Source organism: Thamnophis sirtalis, unplaced genomic scaffold (assembly GCF_051295495.1).
Source record: "Thamnophis sirtalis isolate CommonGarterSnake01/CBP01778 unplaced genomic scaffold, rThaSir2_p1.2 scaffold_3, whole genome shotgun sequence".
In the NCBI taxonomy this organism is placed as follows: domain Eukaryota; kingdom Metazoa; phylum Chordata; class Lepidosauria; order Squamata; family Natricidae; genus Thamnophis; species Thamnophis sirtalis.
In genome coordinates this window covers 75,646,138-75,666,999 of record NW_028261383.1, presented here as the reverse complement: position 1 = coordinate 75,666,999, position 20,862 = coordinate 75,646,138, and the positions used below count along the sequence as shown (strand labels likewise).

At 40.0% G+C, this 20,862-nt stretch overlaps 1 protein-coding gene across 3 annotated transcripts; it reads left to right on the top strand.

Moving 5' to 3' along the window:
* Nucleotides 1–3,467: 3,467 nt before the first annotated feature.
* ABHD14A (abhydrolase domain containing 14A) lies at nt 3,468–13,885 on the top strand. Of its 3 annotated transcripts, none has more exons than XM_087709207.1 (5): nt 3,468–3,584; nt 6,562–6,832; nt 8,245–8,360; nt 10,003–10,238; nt 12,753–13,885. In XM_087709207.1, exons 2-5 carry the CDS (start codon nt 6,567–6,569, stop codon nt 12,933–12,935), a joined length of 801 nt encoding a protein of 266 aa, XP_087565333.1. In that variant the 5' UTR covers nt 3,468–3,584; nt 6,562–6,566; the 3' UTR covers nt 12,936–13,885. The 3 variants fall into 3 exon arrangements, with proteins under 3 accessions (XP_087565333.1, XP_087565332.1, XP_087565331.1); XM_087709206.1 differs by lacking the exon at nt 3,468–3,584 and adding an exon at nt 3,799–3,820; XM_087709205.1 differs by lacking the exon at nt 3,468–3,584 and adding an exon at nt 3,855–5,415.
* Nucleotides 13,886–20,862: the final 6,977 nt, after the last annotated feature.

Below are 20,862 nucleotides of genomic sequence, written 5' to 3'. Positions count from 1 at the left end.
TCAAGCAGGAGACCTATACAAATCCAGACAAGTGGTTGTCCAATCTCTTCTTAAAAACCTCCAGTGATGAAACACCCACAACTTCTGATGGCAAGCCTGATAGTTTTAACTATCACGAAATTCCTTATTTTTAGCTTTGTTCTTTCCTTGATTAGTTTCCATCCATTGCTTCTTGTTCTGCCTTCAGGTGCTTTGGAGAATAGATTGACTCCCTTAGATATTGGAACACAGCTATCATGTCACCCCTTGTCCTTCTTTTCATTAAACTACGCATAATCAATTCATGCAACTGTTCTTCACATGTTGTAGCCTCCAGTCCCCTAGTCAACTTTGTTGCTTCTCTCTGTACTCTTTCTGGAGTCTCAACATCTTTTTTATATATTATGGTGACCAAAACTGGAGGCAATATTCCAAGTGTGGTCTTGTCATTATAAAATGGTAATAACACTTCATGTGATCTTGATTCAATCCCTCTGTCAATGCCGTTTAGGACTATGTTGGCTTTTCTGGCAGCTGGGGTATACTGACAACAAATAGGTCCTTAGTGTCCTGTTGACTATGTATAGTATGATGCACTCAGAGAAACATGTATGTGGCATTGAGGCATGAACTTTCCTCTAGTCAGTCCTGGCTTTGCTCCACAGTCTCAAAATTGATAAAAGCTGATGAACACTGCAGTAGTTAATCTCTTTATCTGACCTAACTGATTAATTTATAAAATACATACAAACAGATATCCAAACTTGGTGCCATTTTGACCCCACTCTGTGTTTTATTCAACTATGTTTGAAGAACAGCTTGTATTGCTAGTCCGTCCTTCTTGCACGGTGCAAAGCACATGTTGCAAGGAATTGAATAAAAGTGCAAATGTCTGGGTTTTTGTAAGAATTATGTGATTTTTTTTAAATGAAGGAGAAAAAGGCAATCTTGTGTTTCTTGTTAGTGGGGAAAAAAGAAGCAACACTTGATTGAGCAATTTCTACTGCATAAAAATTTTAGTCAATCAGTGTTTCAGGGCAGATTTCATTTTAAAAAATAGATCAAGGTAGTAGCAGAAATTACTGATACTTTATGTATCTTTACTATTAGCTAATCTATGCTTTTTTCTCCCAACAAGCATAGAAGCAACATTTTCAGTAACCAAGTCATGCATTCTTAGGTAACAAAACTCAGCCCAAGGCTGTGATCTGATCTGATGACTAAGAAAATTCCAGGGGGGAAAAGAACTATACTAAGAGCAGCTCTCTCTCTTTTCCATTGCAATAGCTCATTAAAATTGTTCAAGGTTTTCCTTGGGGAATACTATTCCTTACTATACATCAACATTTGAAAATAACATCAACACCTGCTAAGCATCTGAACAAAATAGAAACAAACATAGTCTCTTCCCATTTCTATGAGTAACAAAAACATCTACGGCACAAAACTGATCTGGATTTGTGCTGGGTTAGAAAAGGTTCAAAATTGTACTAATAATATTTTGTGTCTCTGTATCTATTTACGAATAGGCTAAATTTGTTTACCACACTGAGCCATTATTGTGTCTCAAATAAATCACAATTGGATAGATCTATATTTCCATACCCTACTCTACCTTCACTAAGCTAAAACCAAATAAGCCCACTGTAGTGCAGCCAAATACTAAACAATACCCAGTTTTATGGACATCTTCGCTGCTTCTAGCAATCATGTTAATTTTGCAGCTGCAATCTGATTGCTGTAAACAAACCTTATTACATATGGTTTAGTCTGATGTGAAAAAACAGCCATACATAGACTGAGCGGAAATACAGCTTAAATACATCCTAAGCAGCCAATATTCACCATCTGCACATTCATTTCCCCAAAATAACAATGTTTTTTCCTGGTGTGAATAATTTTGTCATATAACATGCTGAATATGATTTGGTTTTGGCTTTGTGTGTTGCATGAAAACTGCTACTGTCATTTACAAACCATGATTTAAACCATTGCTGTGTGTGCGTTTGTGTGCGTGTTTATGTATGTGTAGCACACTATGCTTTTTGAACAAACCATGGCTTAGCATAATGTATTGATTAAGTTTCTATCAGAGGCAGTGCACATTCTTTGGTTTGGCAGTCCACAGGTGAGTTTGGATTTCTATTTTAATAGCCCCTTACCCTGATTACATAGGAAGGAGCATAGAATAAGAGTGTCTGAAGTTCAAAAACTTGCAAAACACCAGAAAATGGCTTTCTTCATAAAATGTCTGGTAGGGGCAGAAATGGAGAAAAGTCCTATATGGAAAAAAAATTGCTCCTTCCCAATCCCCCTTATTTTAGGAATTGATTGGCTCCCTTAAAGAGGTCTCTGAACTAGGAAGCTTGATTACAAGTTGGTCACAACCAACTTGTAACTAACCATCTTTTTGCTCCCATTTAGTGCTTGTCCCATATCCAGCAGCTCCTTCAAGGTTTGAAGGCAGGAAATAAAGGGAAAGTCTCGCCCCTCTAGATGTCTAGGGAGATTCTTAGTCATCCAGGTCATGGTTACTATTGTCTATTGTCTGCTCACAATAAAATCCCTTAGGCCACCAGGCTCGAAATTTTGGGCTTGGACAATCTGGAACTGCACCACCTGCGGTCTGATCTAAGGATAGTACACAGCATTGTCTGCTACAACGTCCTACCTGTCAACGACTCCTTCAGCTTCAGCCTCAATACACAGGCAAACAATCGATACAAACTCAAGGTAAACCGCTCCAAACTCGATTGCAGAAAATATGGCTTCAGCAACAGAGTGGTCAATGCCTGGAATGCTCTACCTGACTCCGTTGTTACCTCCTCAAACCCCCACAGCTTCAATCTTAAACTATCCACCATGGAGCTCACCCCATTCCTAAGAGGTCCGTAAAGGGGGCGTGCATAAGCGCACCTGTGTGCCTAATGTCCCTGTCCTACTGTCCTATTTATTTGTACTCATTGCCTTTGTTTATGTCCATGTACATATTTATACCTGCTATCTCGTACAAGTTTTACATACAAATCAAAAAATGGTTGTCCCAAAGGTGATTTTTCAAGAGGCAAGTAGTCTTTCTGGTTTTTCTATGAAGACGTTTCGCTTCTCCTCCAAGAAGCTTCTTGGAGCTCTGAGCTGCAGAAGCTTCTTGGTTGAGAAGCGAAACATCTTCAAAGAAAAAAACCAGAAAGCCCAGTTGCCTCTTGAAAAAAAGCACATTTGGGCTCTCGCCCCTCTTAGTTTAAATAAAAAGCCCTGGATTTTCCTCGCCCCAAACACGAACGCGCTCCGATCCCGTCCGATGCCAAACTAGGCGACGGGCCCTTTCGCAGGAGGTGCGGAAGAACCGAGGAAGGCACAAGGACCAACCAATCCCGCCCCCCCTTCTCGCTGAGGACAGACAGCCCCCTCCTCCCAATTTCAGCCGCGCCTCCCGATCCTTGGCGGGCGGCAGGGCTCCCCTTGGCCGCTAGATGGGGCCCGGCGCGCGGAGGCGGGGAGCCGGGCCGGCGGGTCGCGGAGGAAAAGAGTTCGCGTCACTAGCTCGCGCAGCGCCCGCTCGTGGGAGGGAGAGAGCGAGAAGACGCAGCGGCTGCGAAGCGCAGGTATTGTCGGCCGGCCGGCCGGCCGGCCTGCCCCGCGGAGGGAGGAGCGTTTTGTCCCCGCGGCGTCTGGCTTGGCTCGTACGGTCCATGGCCGGTGGCTGATAAAGGCCCTCCCGCGTTGGGGCGGGCCGGGCCGGGGAGAGACACCTGGGGCGGGTGGATGTCGGCCTATGTGCTCCCTTCCCAACGGACCAGGGCCCGGGGAAGGGTTCGCCGAGGGATCGTGCCTCGCCTAGGTAGTCGGCGTGAATTTGCAGGAGTCTCTTCCCAGCCTTCGGAAGTTTTCGTTTGCAGAGATTAAAGCTCGGTTGCTTTTGAGTGCGCGCGCGTCGCATGTCAGGTCTTTTGCAAGAAGCGCGCGGTCAAGGGAGAAAAACAACCAGCAATATTTGTTTGGGCACGGTTCCCCTGGAAGCCGAGGCTAGCTCCCCCCCCCCAATTCCTAATGCAAAAGGGTCCCCCCCCCTTCATTGATGGCTTATAGGCCGGAATGCCGGGCGTGGGAGTAGAACGGGAGCCCGACAGGTGCTTGGGTCTCCCACCTAGGAGATCCTTCGAAATAGGAGGGGAGAAATAAGAGGCTGACGCGTTGGTGGGCGAAGGGCTCTTGGAAGTGCCTGAAACATGGGAGGTTGGGATTGAATTGAAAGACTTGCTAGGTCAATGTAAGAAGTCTAAGGGGAGTAGAGTGGGAGATGGTGGGTGTCGACTGTGAAACTCTTGCTTGCTCTCACAGCCCTTTGTGAATTTGTAAGCGTTCAGTAAGGTTTATATTTTCCCACCCCATTATAAACAATTCCTTCCTCTCACTGTCAAATGTCAATGAAATTGTTTGAATAGAAACAGGGTTTGTATGAGTAGGTGTGCACAGTCTGAGGTTAAAAAAATATGTCACCTGGTAAACAAGGGTGTGTCCTCCTATACTTAAACCAAGCAAAGGCAGTGGAAAGCTTGTCTCAGCAGGAATGATGCCGCTTCTACTGTTTTCCACGTACAATGTTTCGTCTGTTCTGAAAAGGAATTAGCTATTGGCTCCAAAGATCCAAAAAAGGAAGTAGAACAAGGGCTATGATGGATCTTAGAAGAATTCAGGACGCACACTTCTCTCCTCATGTGGCAAATTCAGTTCAGGAGCTGTTGGAGCAAATAATATCTGAACGTGATGCCTTACGCCAAGCCTTGGCATCTCTCTCTGCTGGTTTAGCAAAGCTTGAGAAATGCCTGGAAGACACAGATCACCGTGTGGGAGCCCTGGAAGCAAAGGTGGTATCTACTCAAGGCTGCGTTGTCAAACATGCTACTTTAATGAAGGAGCTGGCAGTAGGAAAGTTGGTGACTGACTACAAGCTCGAGACATTAGAAAACAAATTGCGAGCTCGGAACTTGAGGGTCACAGGTATCCCAGCCGCCATTAGAAATGTGGACCTTATCACGTTCATAGAAAATCTGTTACCGGCTGCCTTAGATTTAAATGGCAAACAGGTTCCCATCTGTATAGAAAGTGCTTACCGTCTCCCAGCAAATAATGCCCAGGTGGGTAATGGTAGTACTGTACTAATCACTCTTTCTGATTTGCGGCATCGGGAGAAAATACTGAAGACATCCTGTACAAAAAACTTCCATGGGCACAAGGTTTCCTTCTTTCCTGATCTCAGCCCACTGACATATGCCCGACGTAAACGTTTTGTGGCTCTCAAGCAACAGTTCCTAAAGGAAGGAGTTCAGGCCTATGTATTGTACCCTGCAAAGTTAAAGGTTCTGTACCAGGGGAAAACCTACATCTTCAAGGACATTCAGTCTGCAGTTCATCTACTGGATGAAATCCAAAAAGGTAGTTGGTAAATGGAGAAAAAAATAGTACAGACTTTGAGAAGAAAGCTTTGCTCCTTTTGGGTATAGTGTTGACCAAGATTAGAATTCTTTAACTCTTATTTTGAAGTAAGGATAATGAATACCGGTTGTAACAGATTCAGTGGAATGAAATCTAGTTTTGTGTGCCATGATACGCAGGCATGCAAACCAAGCCTTCACTTCAGACAGTGACATCGAGAGACACCTGGGAAGACTTGTAATCTTGGGGTCTTCATCTTCCTCATGACTCATTGCATATGTCTGAATACAAATATATGACTTAGGGTCTTTACCTGAGTCTATTTAATGAAATAGGGGTGTTTTGGTTCCTTTCGTGTTTGTTTCCTTGGTGATTCTTTTATCTCTCACTAGTAAGCATAAGGTTGAGAGGTATATTTATACCCATTTGCAAGATTCTGCTATTGATACAGAAGTGAAAAGGGTGCTTCAAACCCTTGTAATCAACTAGAAAATTACATCATTTACAAGAGGGTGTTTTTTCATTGAGTACCTAACTTCTACCCTATTTATAAAAGATTTTTAAATGGCATTATGCTAGCAGGAGATTTGTTTGCATTACTGTATTTTCAAGCGTACAGAACTCTTTGGCACAATAGTCCTATAGTGCTAGGAAATAATGGACTGACGTTTCTTCTTCGCATACATACACAATTTTGCCTGCAAATGGGTTTTGCCTAAAATTGATTTTGTGAAATATTTACTAGGTTTCCGTTCTTAACCCTAGCTCATACTGTGCAGTGCTACCCACCATCTCCAACTTCAGTGGCTACAACGGAGATGGAAAGATTTAAGCCCTGGTGCAAGGACAAGTTAACACAGCTAACACTAAGCAAGATGGACTTGATATATGATTATCCTAATCACTCAACCATAAACTTGATTTCTTGTATCAAATAAAGCCATAATTATTTCCCTCCCTCCTCAAAAAAGGCATAATGGTTGAGGAGGAAAGAAAACATGTCAAGTCACTTGATTTCCCATGTTCTTATACACTACAGCAGTTATCCTGCAGTTTTGTGGTGCATGCTATTTGTTAGTTCATTACCTTACCATAGCAAGCTCTCTGATCCTAGTGGATCTTTCTTTTTCTTTCAAATCCTTTCAGAAAAGATGACTATGACTTTGATCCGCAACAGGCTGGCGCTGCTGGTCCTAGGAATCCTTGTCACTTTTGTCCTCTACCTGTTGCTTCCTGCAATCCAGCAAGAAAAATTTACTGCTTCAGTAGACATCCCTAAACCACGGGCCATGGAGGAAGAGGCGAAGGGTACAGGTGCTGGGAATGTCACCATCATGACAGGGACAATTTTGCACTCTTCCGTTTTCTTCAGGGAAGCTGTGCTAGTACAAAAAGATGTGGCTTCCTCCACTGAAAGGTAAGTTACCTTCCTGGTTTTTGAGACTTCAAAGAGTTAAATCTCCTTCACATAACAAATAACACTCAAGCACCCTATCTATTCTAATAGTATACCGGAAACTTTAGCTTGAGTTTGGGCTGCTGGCAGCAAATCTGGTTGGTTTAAAGAGTACCAAAAGTATGACAAGTGTTGGCTGATTTAATTTTTAAAAGTGAATCATTCTCTTGAATGGTTGATTCATTTTGCTCCACTAAAAGTTGCAGTTTTGGTATTACTGTTTTTCAGTGAATAGGTGATGAAATATATATATACTGATCTATTTTCCTTGGCACTTTCTAGATGGATGTATTATTACTCATTTGATTCATAAGCTGCCCCTATTTGTATGACCGTGCAGCTTTTTAAAAAAACCAATTATTATTCCTAACTAGATCCTGGATCCATAGAGAGAATACAGTTTTTTTCCTGCAGAGTGCAGAGTAATTCAGCATTGGTAATCCATGGCTGAATCCTGTTTGCTGATGCTGGAATGTTCGTTCTACTGTGCATTTGTTGTGTTAATCTGTGGTTTTTTTGGTGTACAAAATAAGAGACACAACTACTACTCGGATATTGCAGAGAGCCTAAATACATTTTTCTCATCACAATATGCCACAAAGGAATCTTATTTTCTAAGTTTGTAAAAGCATAACTTTTCATCTCTTAAAAATGGCTTTTTCTTAATTAGCAATTATTTGCAATTAGGAGCATCATATGTTTTTTCACTACTCTTACTACCATACAATCTATTATTGATTGTGGTAATTACTCAAGATATTTAAGAATATGTTTTCTATCAGATAATCTGAGTATTTATTTCCTTCTGTACTAGTACCTATAGCGCATAACCTTTTAATGATTGGAAAGTAAATATAGCAAAGATTGCCAAATATATCTAATTTCTTTAATATAGCATGTTATTTTATGAATTCTTTTTCAAGTCTTTAAATTGTTTGAGATTAGTCTTCTTTAACTTGATGAGAATTGGATGTATTGAAATAATCATTATCAGATCTCTATTGATTGTATTGCAACATATCTGATGTATTACAAAGTATCCACCAGGCAATATTATCATAAACAATAGAATACACATCTATTTTCCCCAGCTGTATTTATTCATTACATTGCTCATGTATCTCATGGCCAGATAACTTTTCCTAACCATACTTCAGGCAAGTATTATTGTGGTGCTAAAAAAATTCCCCAATTCTCTTAATTTTCCTGTTCAAAGGGGCCACTTTTTTTCTTTTCCTTTTTTGAGATTAGTTTAGGGATTTTGTTTTACTATAAAAATAAAATATTTTGGAACTTAAGTATTTTTTTAATACATTGCTCATATCAGAATAGTAAAAAAGATGACATCAGCTGCTAGTTCTTTTTCTTAACAGGCTGGCAGTGGTCTTCTTGCATGGCCAATCCTTCTCATCCAAGACATGGGAGACTCTAGGAACACTGGCTTTGCTTGCAGAGAATGGCTATCGTGCAGTAGCTATTGATTTGCCTGGTAAGAATAAACAGTGAAATAATTACTATTATTTTTAGCCCATTTTGGCTTTTCAGTTCTGGCTTCATTTTCTCTTATAGGCTGATATTCAGTAATATACATTTCTGGGGGTTTTGCTTTGGCAACACACTTTGGATGAAGGCAGCGAACCAAAGTAGAGGGATGAGCATTATTTAGTAAATTACTCCCATCTGCATGTTCCATTGGCAGTAATCCCCTCCCCTCTTTCCCTCCCTCCCTCCCTCCCTGGAGTGAATGCCAACAGTTGTAGAGGCCCTTCTAATGCCTCTGATCTATTTTCATAACAGAGAGAATGTAGTTTATTATTTAATAAGGGGGAAAAGTTCTTGGAATCTGTTAAGTAGAAGGGAGAGCCCGGTTTGTTTGAATGGCATACCCTGTAAAGGTTGTGATCAGCAGCATATTGAAGATTTCATTGCCAAATATATTTGGCAGATGTATTCCCCCTTTCAAATACTATTGTATTTTATTGTCTTTGCTGGAGGAAAATGTTTGGCTTGTATTTGTTTAGCATCCCCCTCCCCACCTGAGTCTTTTTAGCTCCCATTCTAAAAGTCCCTAAAAACCCTTGTTCTTCTAAGCTTTGGGAGTAAGGTGGCTGTTGAATCCCTATTGAGTACATTTTGTGCTTGGAATTTGTGTCTGGCTGTGTATAGTGTCTTTGTTTTTTATTCTTTATAATGTAAGCCTCAGAGTCTCTCTGGAGTTGGGTAGCCTTAAGTCTAATGAAAAGCATAAATATGAAAACATTAATAGCTTTAAAATTAAAATTAACAGCAATTAAATAGAAGGTTAAAACCAAAAGCATGAGGTAGGTCTTTATCTCTCATTCAATCAACCACCTCCAGCATAGAGCATCCCCATCGGGGTGCCAAGCAAACCAGCAGCGCCAGGATTTAAGGCCATTCCAGAAGGCCAGAAGATTGGAGAGGATCTCACTCCTGGAGGCAAGATGTTCCAAAGGACAGAGTTATAATTATCACTTTGGAGAAGTAGCAGGGCTAGTTTATAAAAGTTCATTTTACATTATCAATGATTATATTTTAGAAGGATTTCTAGTGGCTGGTGCTATAGGGTGAGGGAAATTGCTTAACTCATCAAAAGAAAGCCAGAAGTAAAAAGTAAGAAAGCTATAGAGATTGCTGGGGTAACTGCATAGCCATGTTGTTTTTCTCTTTGAGAATACTTTGAACTCTGTACAAACTCAGTGATATATTTTATAGCATATTTCAGTCTCACAGATGTGAGTTGTGTAGTTTAAACATGCTTTAAATAAATAATGCTTCTTTGGAAGGACATAAATTTGCCACAACTTCTCTTAAGAGCCAAATTTTACGTTGAAAGTTGGAGGACAATGGTACGTTGCTTCACAGCCTTCCTGTACCCTCCAGATTTGTGGCCTGAGAAATTCTAGGAGCTGTAATTTCAGCATATCTGGAGGGAGGTTAAAAAAAGATACTTCCTCTATAAAGATCAGAATGATATGAATTACAACAATACATGTCTTGATTTCTAGGCTTGATATCAATGAGCAAAGCTATTACTTAGAATTGTTTTAATGATTCTCATTGTTTCCTTAAAATTATTTTAGTTGTTCCAATTTTTGTTTGCTTCTGAATAGGTTATGGGAGCTCCCCACGTTCAACCTCCATCGCGACCGCAAAAGGCCGCATTTCCTTTCTGGAGCAAGTCTTCAAGGAGCTGGGCCTTCAGAAGCCCATTTTGATAAGCTCATCTATGAGTGGCCGATATTCCATTCCATTCCTCTTTTCTAGTGGAGAACAGCTGAAGGGCTTTGTTTCTATTGCACCAGTGGGTACAAAAGATTTTTCAGCTCAACAATATCAGCAGGTCGAGGTAAGAGATCAATGGACTGGAATAACTGTTATATTTATTTACATGGAAGATGACATCTCTTTTCCAAAGCAGGAAAAAAAAGTATCTCGGTGAATCTAAGCAGATCCTTCATTTTAAAGACAAATTATTTCGGATAAATGCATATATTCATTCCAAGCAAATACAATTCATTTAATATAAACTTTAATTCCATTAAATTAGTGTGGTTATTTTCCGTATGTTTAACCTTTCCTAACATCCTAAGGAAATAGTCTCTCTTCGGTATTAACTTTCGAGGCTGTGTAAGTTACAGATGTTTTGAAGCAAACATGTGTCTCCCTGGGATTGTAGACGGTACAGTCCCTGGTCTAGAGTTTATTAAGAAAAGATGTTTTAAATTTTCCTTGCGATTTTAGTAAGGAAGTGGAAAAGAGGGATGAATGGAAACTTTCAAGGACACAGCGGGTGTAGAATCTGATGTCTGGCATAGAGGGCTTTTTATACAAATCCACAGGGCCCCATAATATAGATGTCTTAACGTATGTTGAAATGCAGAAATAGGAAAGAGAGACAGAACTTGAAGGAAGTTATGTAGACAGTGATGCCAGGAAGGACAATCTCTCTAGTTTTATATGCCTGAAAGAAGGCTGGGGGGGGGGGGGGGGGGAGTTCTACTATGAAAATACTAGGTAGCATAATCATTGTGTCAGTACAGGTCTTTCCCAAACTTTATAGCCTGGGGAAATCCTTGAAGTAATTTCAGGGAACTTGTGCATAAAATAATAATAAAAGTAACCCACAAGAACATCACAATACAATTTCCTTCTAACCCACACAATCCTCATTTTACACTGGTAACAACAACTGCAAAGCAGCAGGTCAGTAGTTAAGTTGCAGGATGTAAAATTTCCTTCCCGGTGAGCATCAGCACTGCACAAAGTGTAATTTTTAAAAACCCATGGTGTTTTTTTTCATTTATGACCTCTCATGGAACCCCACTTAAGAAACACTGTTCTAGACACTTGCTGGGTTTGTTCAGTTTTCCTTATGACAGATATAGCAAGCATGTGTTAATGGTCCACATAGGATTGCAGTACTCCAAATACTATTTCATCACCAATCCCTACCATTTATTTCTTTTTTTTCCTGCCATGGCACCTGTCCTTTGGAGCACCATGCCTCCTGAGATTAGATTGTCCCTGTCCCTGTTGGCATTTCATAAGATGTTGAAAACTTGCCTCTGTGCCTGAGCACAAGCACAGGTTAAGAGTTTATCTCCTGGTTGTATGGATGATAGGTGAGACTGTGCCTGACTGCTATGCGTTTTTATTTTTGTTTTCTATTTCTCATATATATATATTTGCTTTATTGTAAGCTGCTTAGTGTGTAAAAGATGGACAACTATATGCATTGAGCAAATAAATAAAAACACATTTCTATACTTTGGCCACCTAATGAGAAGGAAGGATTCACTAGAGAAGAGCCTAATGCTGGGAACGATTGAAGGCAAAAGAAAAAAGGGACGACAGCGAATGAGGTGGCTGGATGGAGTCACCAAAGCAGTAGGCATGAGCTTAAATGGACTCCAGATGATGGTAGAGGACAGGAAGGCCTGGAGGAACGTTGTTCATGGGGTTGCAATGGGTCGTGCACGACTTCGCAACTAACAACAACAAACACATTTCCATAACAATATCCTTTGAAACACCTGATGTTCTTTCCCTTGATTTGAATAGCCAAGAGCAACTGCTTGAAGGGCCAATAATAATTGAAGATCCCACCCTCTAGAATTGATAGTATAATTGGCCCTCTTTATCTGCTGTATTAATGTCAGTCTTGGGAGTACTGCAGACAAGAATTCTGCAGAGTACTAACTCTTAACTTTCATTGTAAGGTTATATTAACAGAATCTCGAGAGTCTGAAAGTACTGTACATTTCTCCCCACCTCACTTTGCCAGTCTAAGAAACTAGGGAAGGTATCTTCTGAGATGTTCGCCACAACCTCCTTCCTTCTGTGGATTTAGCTGCCATTTGTCTGACCATTCGATAGTCTGCAGTTCTCCTGTCTCCCAAGGTCATTCTCATATAGTAGACCATTGTATCCAGATTCTGATCGCCACCAACAACCTTTGGAAAGGGCATTCAGATTTGTCATGCTGACGTATTTCACAGGGCCTTGTTGCATGGAAGAGCCTTCTGGAACGATCTCCCCGTGGAGATCCGGACCCTCACTACCCTCCCGGCCTTCCGCAAAGCCGTTAAGTCCTGGCTGCTCCAGCAGGCCGGGGGGCTTTCGAAATATCCAGCCCCTCGGAAATTGTGACTGTTGTATATTTTAATATGTTGTCTTGTGTATTATCCCCTTCCCTTGTTTTATTGTAAGCCGCCCGGAGTCCTTCGGGAGTGGGCGGCATACAAGCTCAATAAAACGAAACGAAGAATGGCAATTGTTTAGCAGTGATTGGGAAGTGATTTTAGTGTTTACATAATTCTTGTGGACCATTGCTCATTTATTTATGTTTTAATATTTTTAGATACCAACATTGATAATTTATGGACAGCGTGATACTGACTTGGGTATACAGTCTCTGGAAAGTCTTCAGCAGATTCCCAAATCCAAAGTTGTCATGTTGTTGGGAGCTGGCCACGCCTGCTATCTTGATAAGCCTCAGGAGTTCCACAAAGCAGTGCTGAGCTTCCTCAGTGAACTAAAATGACTGTGGTGTCCATCCTCATTTGCTCTGCTGAGTCCCATTTTCCTTTTCCCAGGGAAAAAAAGTGAAGACAATGTCTGTTACGTAACCTGGATGATGTGCATATTAATCTGGTTCTTTATACTTCAACAAGGGCTATAGAGCTTTCTGACTGATAGAAGAATTTATCTCTGCTTTTTTGTGGGGTTACTTCTTTTACAAGCGCTCAAGGTATAATTGCCAGAATCCTACAAACTGGCAGAAGTATTGGATCAAGGACATACAGAGCAGGGTGGCATTTTCACAACATGTTTGTGAAAAGACTGAAGAACTTGATCTGCACATCACTATTCAATTTTCATTCGTTTTAGGAGCTGATCTCTCCAGAGAAAGGTACAACATCAACTCCAATATCTTATTTCAGAAACCTGGGCCACAGATATTACATCAAGATTGATATTTTGTTTTCATTAACCACCATCTACTACTTTTAGTGTGCATACTTCTGTTTTGAGAGTGTTTTATTGTACTTTTTATCTTAATTCTATTGTGATTTGGAGGGTCTGCTTCAGTTTTTTTTCAACAGTGGAAGGAGACAAAATTGATGTGCTTGTCCTTGCTAAGAGCAGGTAATGTTTGAAATTGCCCAAGAGACATTTGGGAAATTTGGAAAAGAAATGACACATTTTTAAGTGTATTTTTTCCTTTAACCTTGATGACCACTGTTATCCATTGGTTGCCCAGCTGTAACATGTTGACGCTCTGTGAATGAAGTATTTAGTTAGAATTTGTCATCCAGACTCTCACGTGAGCAGGAAAATATGGAAGACATAAGGAGAATGAGTCAACCTTTCGAAGAAGCATAGTCCACATGTTAGGAGAGGGATAATTTCTCCTATTCATTAGGTCATACGCTATCTAAGTTTTTGAGTGTTGAAAACTGTTTAAGGGTTAATAAATTGTTTATACTGGTATTTGTTCTATGTGTCTATGTACAAATATACAATGCTGGACAGAGACTATGCAGAGACTATTTTCACTGGCAGAGTTGCAAGAGGCCATCGCAGTTGAAAACTGAGTTTGCAAGGGCTGCGCACGGCCCTCCTGAGCTCCATCTTTGCTGGCAGAGAGTTGCAGGAGGTTGTCGCATCCAAAAACGGAGCTCTGGAGCCTGTTTTCACTGGCGGAGCGCTCAGGGCACCACAGGTGCCCCCAACACGAGTGATGTCAAGCTGGCCACGCCCAACCTGGCCACATGCACCCTCCCCCTCCGAGCTAAAACACAACCCTGATGCAGCCCTCAATGAAACTGAGTTTGACACCCCTGCCTTATAGAATAAGATTCTATTTTGTTAGATATTTTAATTATAGTCTATTACAAGAACTATGCCCATGATTACCTACCTCCCTATAATCTTAATTTTGTATTTTCCATACAGGTTTTCCAACTTTAATGCATAGACTCCTTGTAGGAGTTTTCACCCAATTACTAAATTTCCTCTCAATAAGTTCATTATATATTCTGTTCCACATTGAATTACCAGGGTATTTTCAACTATCAGATGAATAAGAAAGGGTGATAATTCACTTTCTTCCATCATAAATGAAGCTAAGAACTTTTGTTTTCTTGTGGTCTCAAAACAGAGTTATTAATTTATTAGAAGAGATAAAACTTTTGTCTGAACAATTCTGGTATTCAGAAATTTTTAAGCGATGATATTTAAAAGGTTTGAGGGATTTGTAGCTTATCTTGATGAGTGATATTTTTAGAGTAGAACAGAAAGTTTGTAAAGGTATGTTTCTTCCAACTAGATTTTGAAACCAATGCTAGATACCTGATACATTCTATTGCTTTTGTAGAAATTAACTGCTTATATTTTAAGGTTCTCATTTAATGGCATGTGCTTTCACTTAGTTTTATTCAGACCACTCTTTTATTTGTCAGACTTATAAGTGCTCATGTGAGTGAGAGTGCAGTTAAAAGAGAGTACTGTAGACAGAGACAATTGGATCTATGTCGCCAACAGGTTTTTCCTATACTTCTGGAGATTGTAAACTTTTCCTTATCTTATAGCAGGGGTGTCAAACTCAAGGCCTACCGGTTGCTTAGATCTGGCCCCTGGGTCTGCCCTGGAAACAGCAAAGGATCGACTCGTGGTGCCTGTGCCAACGAAAACAGACCTCGGGAAGGCCACATGTGGTCCTCCTGAACTCTGTTTTTGGTCACGATGGCCTCCTGCAACCCTCTGCCAGTTAAAATGGAGCTTGGGGAGGCCACGCCCAGACTTCATTTTCAGCTGTGATGGCCTCCATTTTCAGCTGTGACGGCGTCATACTGCCTCCCTGGGCTCCGTTTTCACAAAGGGTTCTAGGAGGCTGCTGCGGCCAAAAAAGGAGCCTCGAATGACATCGAGTTGGCCACGCCCTCCCCCAGCCCCCCCCCCCCGGGTCAAACACAACCCTGGTGCAGCCCTCAGTGAAATTGAGTTTGACACCCCTGGCTTATAGAGTCCTGTGTTTGCACATTTGGTGTCTGCTGCCTAGTTATAGTGTGACAGGGAAAAGACTAGGCTTATGCTTTAGTTCTTTTTTCATAGATATGGATTAATATTGGAAAGCATGTTAACACTTTAAAGCAGCATTCCTTGGCCTGGTGCTCAAATGATTTCCAGCTAATTGGATATTATGGCAGTATCCAGCCCATTGCAAAGCCATTGAGTTGGGCAGGCTGACCTACAGTACAATAATACAAAATCCAGAGGGAGGCTAAATTGCACAGTTAGTTGCTCAAGATAATTATTGAAAGCCTAGTTAGGTAATAATTATCAGTGCACAATGCAGCACATGCAAAGTCCAACTCTTACATTTTGTATGCAATAGATATTGTTTTTAGACTCATTTTCCTTTTGGCCTAGATTACTAAAGTAAGCATTTATCTATGTGACATACTAGGATCTCTGCAGAATATAACATTTTTTTACTGATATTTTATTGAATACCCACATACACATTCTCTTAGCATTTGCAAATCATTTCAAATAATTTGCTTCAAAAGCTATGGTTGGTTATTTCTCTCTCATTAAAAGCATATCTGCTAATCCTTTAATTTGCTACCACAAAAGCCATGTTATACACAACTAAATGTGTGGGGTATCTGATAAGAATGCTAATGCTGGCTGGCCTTGTTGCCTAAGTGAATGCTGCATATTAAGTACAATTTGTTGCAAAATCAAAATAAATTGGATCCGAAATATCAATTTAATATGAAGCTTAATTGTCATAATGATTTGAGAGCTGGAAAGCATCATTCTCTATTCTTCTTGTGAAATCTGATAGCTAAGAAGTTGTATCTCATGTGATACAATGAGTGAGACCCATCTATCTTATTTAAACCTTATTTGTGAGTACCTTGAAACATCCTTTCTTTAGAAACTTAGATAAAAGCTTCGTCTCTATTTTAATATTTCCTTTTTACAAGCCCCTGGGAATTTGACATATATACCTGTCATTCCTTTCACTTTCAGGATAAGTAAGGTAATTAAAAGTGCAGAAAGGAAATAAATGTTAAGTCAAAATATTTTTTTCCAAAGGTATAGTATGTGATTAGAAATCAGGAAATATAACTAATTCTAGTTAGAATAGTTAGAATGAATTCTAGTTATATCATCACTATACAGCAAGACCATTTACTGTACCACTTTGGACCATTCTCTGTTTGCAAACCATTCCTGCTTCTACCACTTCATACATTGCCTTTTCATCTTCACATTTCATATAGCTGGCTGGAGAATTCTGGGAGTTCAAGCCCACAAGTCTTAAAGCCATGTTTGGGGACCCCTGATCTAAGCAGACACCTGTCACTATTTTCATTCATTCATAGGTCTCCATGTAGCTCAATTATTTCTTCTATATTCTCTTGGCACCTAAATTCTTTTCCTGTCTTCTCCAACTGCATTCATTAAAACTTTTGATTTTCCCCCCTCAAATGCTCCCTTTAGGAGTTCAACAGGTAAAACTGAGTAAGATTTTTGCCAGTGGTGCTAACTCTGACTCCAACCCCAGCGGCTATCTGGTAAAATGATGTACTATGGCCCACTAACCTGGAAGTAGATGCAGTGTACTGATAAACACTCAGGATATCCCAGAACATGAATAGAGGTAATTATAAGAATGCATGTAATAAAGTAACTGGAAACTTTAAAGGTAAAGGTTCCTTTGCACATATGTGCTAGTCATTCCCGACTCTAGAGGGCAGTGCTCATCTCCGTTTCAAAGCCAAAGAGCCAGCACTGTCCAAAGATGTCTCCATGGTCATGTGGCCAGCATGACTAAACGCCGAAGGCGCATGGAACACTGTTACCTTCCCACCAAAGGTGGTCCCTATTTTTCTACTTGCATTTTTTACGTGCTTTCGAACTCCTAGTTTGGCAGAAGCTGGGACAAGTAACAGGAGCTCACTCCGTCATGTGGTGCTAGGGATTCGAACTGCTGACCTTTCTGATCGACAAGCTCATTAATAAAATGATCAAGTGAATTTATACCTAAAGTATCATTAGTATGTTCTGTATATTTTCAATGATACTGTTTTTTGTTGCATTTAAGCTATTGCTGCTATGTGAGTACTGCAATACTGCAATACTAGATTTTTTCTAGGGATGCTTGGAGAGGAACCTTCTAGGCCCCGTATTTGTACAAATTCTTGTTCTTGCCTGACTTTGAATTTTAATGGTGATACGCCTGGGAACAAATATGAATTACTTACTTGGCTTTAGAGTTCAAAGTTGTGAATAAAATATTTTGTATCTTTATATTTTTTTTGTTCATAAATGATACTAGTTGTATCAAAGTCACCTTAAGCAGTTCAGCAACTTTTTCTTAAAACAATATGAAATTACCATTTAAAATAATGGTAAATTGTTTAAAAAGCTTAATTAGAAACAGCTGGAATTTGATACTATTTTAAAAAAGGCATTTGTTTAGCAAAATGAACAAAAGTTAATTAGATCTTCTCGGTAAAAGCATGAGTTTGGCTTAGTCTCGTCTTGCCTCAGGCTAGATCTGAATTCTAATTCCCCCTTAGGCACAAAGACAACTGGGTAACCTTGTATTTTCACCTCCTTTCAGCACTAGGAAGCAATTAATGGCAAACCACTTCTGAATCTTGCCAAGAGAACTTGCAGGATTTAGTCACCAGAACTCAATACAACACAACAAACTCAAAAGACGCATATGCACAAAGAAACCCCAGATATATAGGTTCAAATTACAACAAGAATCTTTTCCTATTGTGGAATCAGTCATATTAATTAGGGTCCTCATATTTTGAAAACAATCTGCAAAAAAGACCTCAAGTGAGTTGATACAGAAATACCTTTCTGGTATTCTGTATATGCAAAACAAAAACAAAGAGATGCTGTTTCTGGAATGAATCAAATAATTAAAGCGGCATGTTTTTAATCTGATCTTTAGTTCATGCATAAGTCTGATTAACCATGTTTACATTCATGAATAGCAAGAGGTATTATGCTCATGAGATCAGAAGCACTTCAACCAAATACTTTTCAAAGTGCCAAGCCCTATTCTATGTAATGAAAATACTGTCTTTGCTGAATAGTGATGAAGCAAAATTTAGATCTAGTCTTTACTACTGTATAACTGGAATCTTAGAGGCCTGTTCAATCTGGAACTTTATGTGGCTGTTTTAGGAACAATATTCAGATTGGCTCTCAGCCAGTGCTGGAAGATGCTTAAAATTCAGACCCTATGCTGCAGCCAAAACTGCAACTGAATGAAGACATTGGCCTGTAAGGTCTTGAGTAGCAAAGGCAATAAATAATACCAAAGAGTTTGGGAAGCTGAAAGGGAACATTGGCAGCAAATGTTCCAGCAAAAAGCCTGGTGCCATGTCACTTCATGCCACAGGAAGACTAAAAGTATGCAACTTTTATGCAAGGTGCATTCAAAACTCACTGAACAGTATAAAAATGTCAGAATGCTTTCTGTATATAACTGCATTACTTCTGGAACCTGTTGTATGCAAACATGAAAAATAGACTTAATTGTTTACTTGGAATTGGGTTACAAACTGAAGTACTGGATGGGGAGGGGGGTTATGCATGTCCGCCAAGACATGCATTCAAAAGCGGAAACTTTGGTACTTTCTTCCCTTTGTTAAATTGGCAACACAATAATTGAATATAAAATAACTCACTTTCTTTAAAATAATAATAAAACAGATTATCCAAGCAGGAGGGGAGACCTAGAATCTTGGAACTGTTTCAGTAATGGAGCCTTGTCTCTTGATTGCTAAAGCTTTGCAAGAGATGAAAAAATAATATATTTCTTTCTCCACATGCTGAATTTTAGTAGCCTAGTTTTATTGAAATATTATAATATAAAGTATAATGGGTGATTTCCCAATGTTCTGCCACAAGTTCCTCATCCTCAGATCTTGATTCTATTATATGTTTTATGGTGCTCACAAACTATATTATTATTAAATAAATATTAAATTTATGCAGTACTTTTATCACCAGGCTGTATAGAAAAACCAATTTTAATTCACTAGAAGTTACCTAAGTGCTAACGTACATCTGGCCCAAAATCCGAACTGTTGGTTTCACCACCCAACACAAATGGCTAACCACAAAATTGGCTGTGCTTGTACATCTTTGATGATTTTACTGTGTATTACTCATCTTCTCTGCTTTTAAACAGTATGGTAGATTAAAATATGCTTGGTTTGTGCTGCTGAAAATGAAAACAGGTGGTTTCTGGCTGGGGAAGAAATGTTTATAAGGATCCCAATTCTGAATAACAAAATAACAGAGTTGGAAGGCATATTGGAGGTCTTCTAGTCCAACCCCTTCTCAGGAAAACCTATACCATTTCAGAAAAATGCTTGTCCAATCTCTTCTTAAAAACACCTAGTGTTGGAAGTTTTTAACTTCTTGGGGCAAGTCGTTCCACTGATTATTTGCTCTAACTATCAGGAATTTTTTCCTTAGATCTAGGTTGCTTCCCTCTTTGATTATTTTTCATCCATTAGTTCTTGTCCTGCCTCCAGGTGCTTGGGAGAATAGATTGACCCCCTCTTCTTTGTGGTAACCCCTTAGATAGTGGAACACTGCTATCATGGACCCCTTATCCTTCATTAAAGTAAACACACCCAATTCCTGCAACTGTTCTTCATATGTTTTAGCCTCCAGTCCCCATATCATCTTTGTTGCTCTTCTCTGCACTCAACATCTTTTTTATATCACGATAACTCTTGATTACATGGTAGTTTAAGACTGGCCCTGCTATGGAGGGCAGCCAAACTATATTTCTCCTGAAGGGCCATCGCCCATTGTCCCGAGTAACCCAAAATACAGGTAGTCCTCGACTTACAACAGTTCCCTTAGTGACCATTTGAAGTTACAAAAGCACTGAAAAAAGTAAGTTAGGACCATGTTTTATACTGTGGCAGCATCTCCATGGTCACCCAATTTACACTCAGATGCTTGACAACTGACTCACATTTATGACAGTCAGTGTCCCAGGGTCACGTGAGATCGCCTTGTGCTACCTTTTGACTAGTCAAGAGGGAAAACAGATTCACTTAACAATCACATTAAAAATTTAACAACTGCAGTGATTCACTTAACAAATGTGGCAAGAAAAGTGATAAAATGAGGCAAAACGCCACAAATCTCTCAACAACATAAATTTTGGGCTCGGCTGCGGTCGTAAATTGAGGACTACCCGCTATGGATAAGATTTGAGGCCACCCATTCCCTCTGCCAAAGTCCTGACAGTGCTTCGCGAAGTCCCTGACTGCCCCACACAGCTACTTTCTCAGCTTTCGGCTTCCTTGCTTGGAAGAAGGCAAATACCAAGTCCAGGCACGCCGTGCCGAACCTAGGCGCGTCGGGTGGTTTTCCAAGCAAAATCCCGCAGCTCGGGTTTGTCC

Bases quoted from the DNA above. Each gene is read 5' to 3' on its own strand.
- ABHD14A (XM_087709205.1), top strand. From the start codon at position 4,653: ATGATGGATCTTAGAAGAATTCAGGACGCACACTTCTCTCCTCATGTG. The intron at 6,833-8,244 runs GTAAGTTACCTT...TTTTCTTAACAG, and splicing joins GTGGCTTCCTCCACTGAAAG to GCTGGCAGTGGTCTTCTTGC. The intron at 10,239-12,752 runs GTAAGAGATCAA...TAATATTTTTAG, and splicing joins AACAATATCAGCAGGTCGAG to ATACCAACATTGATAATTTA.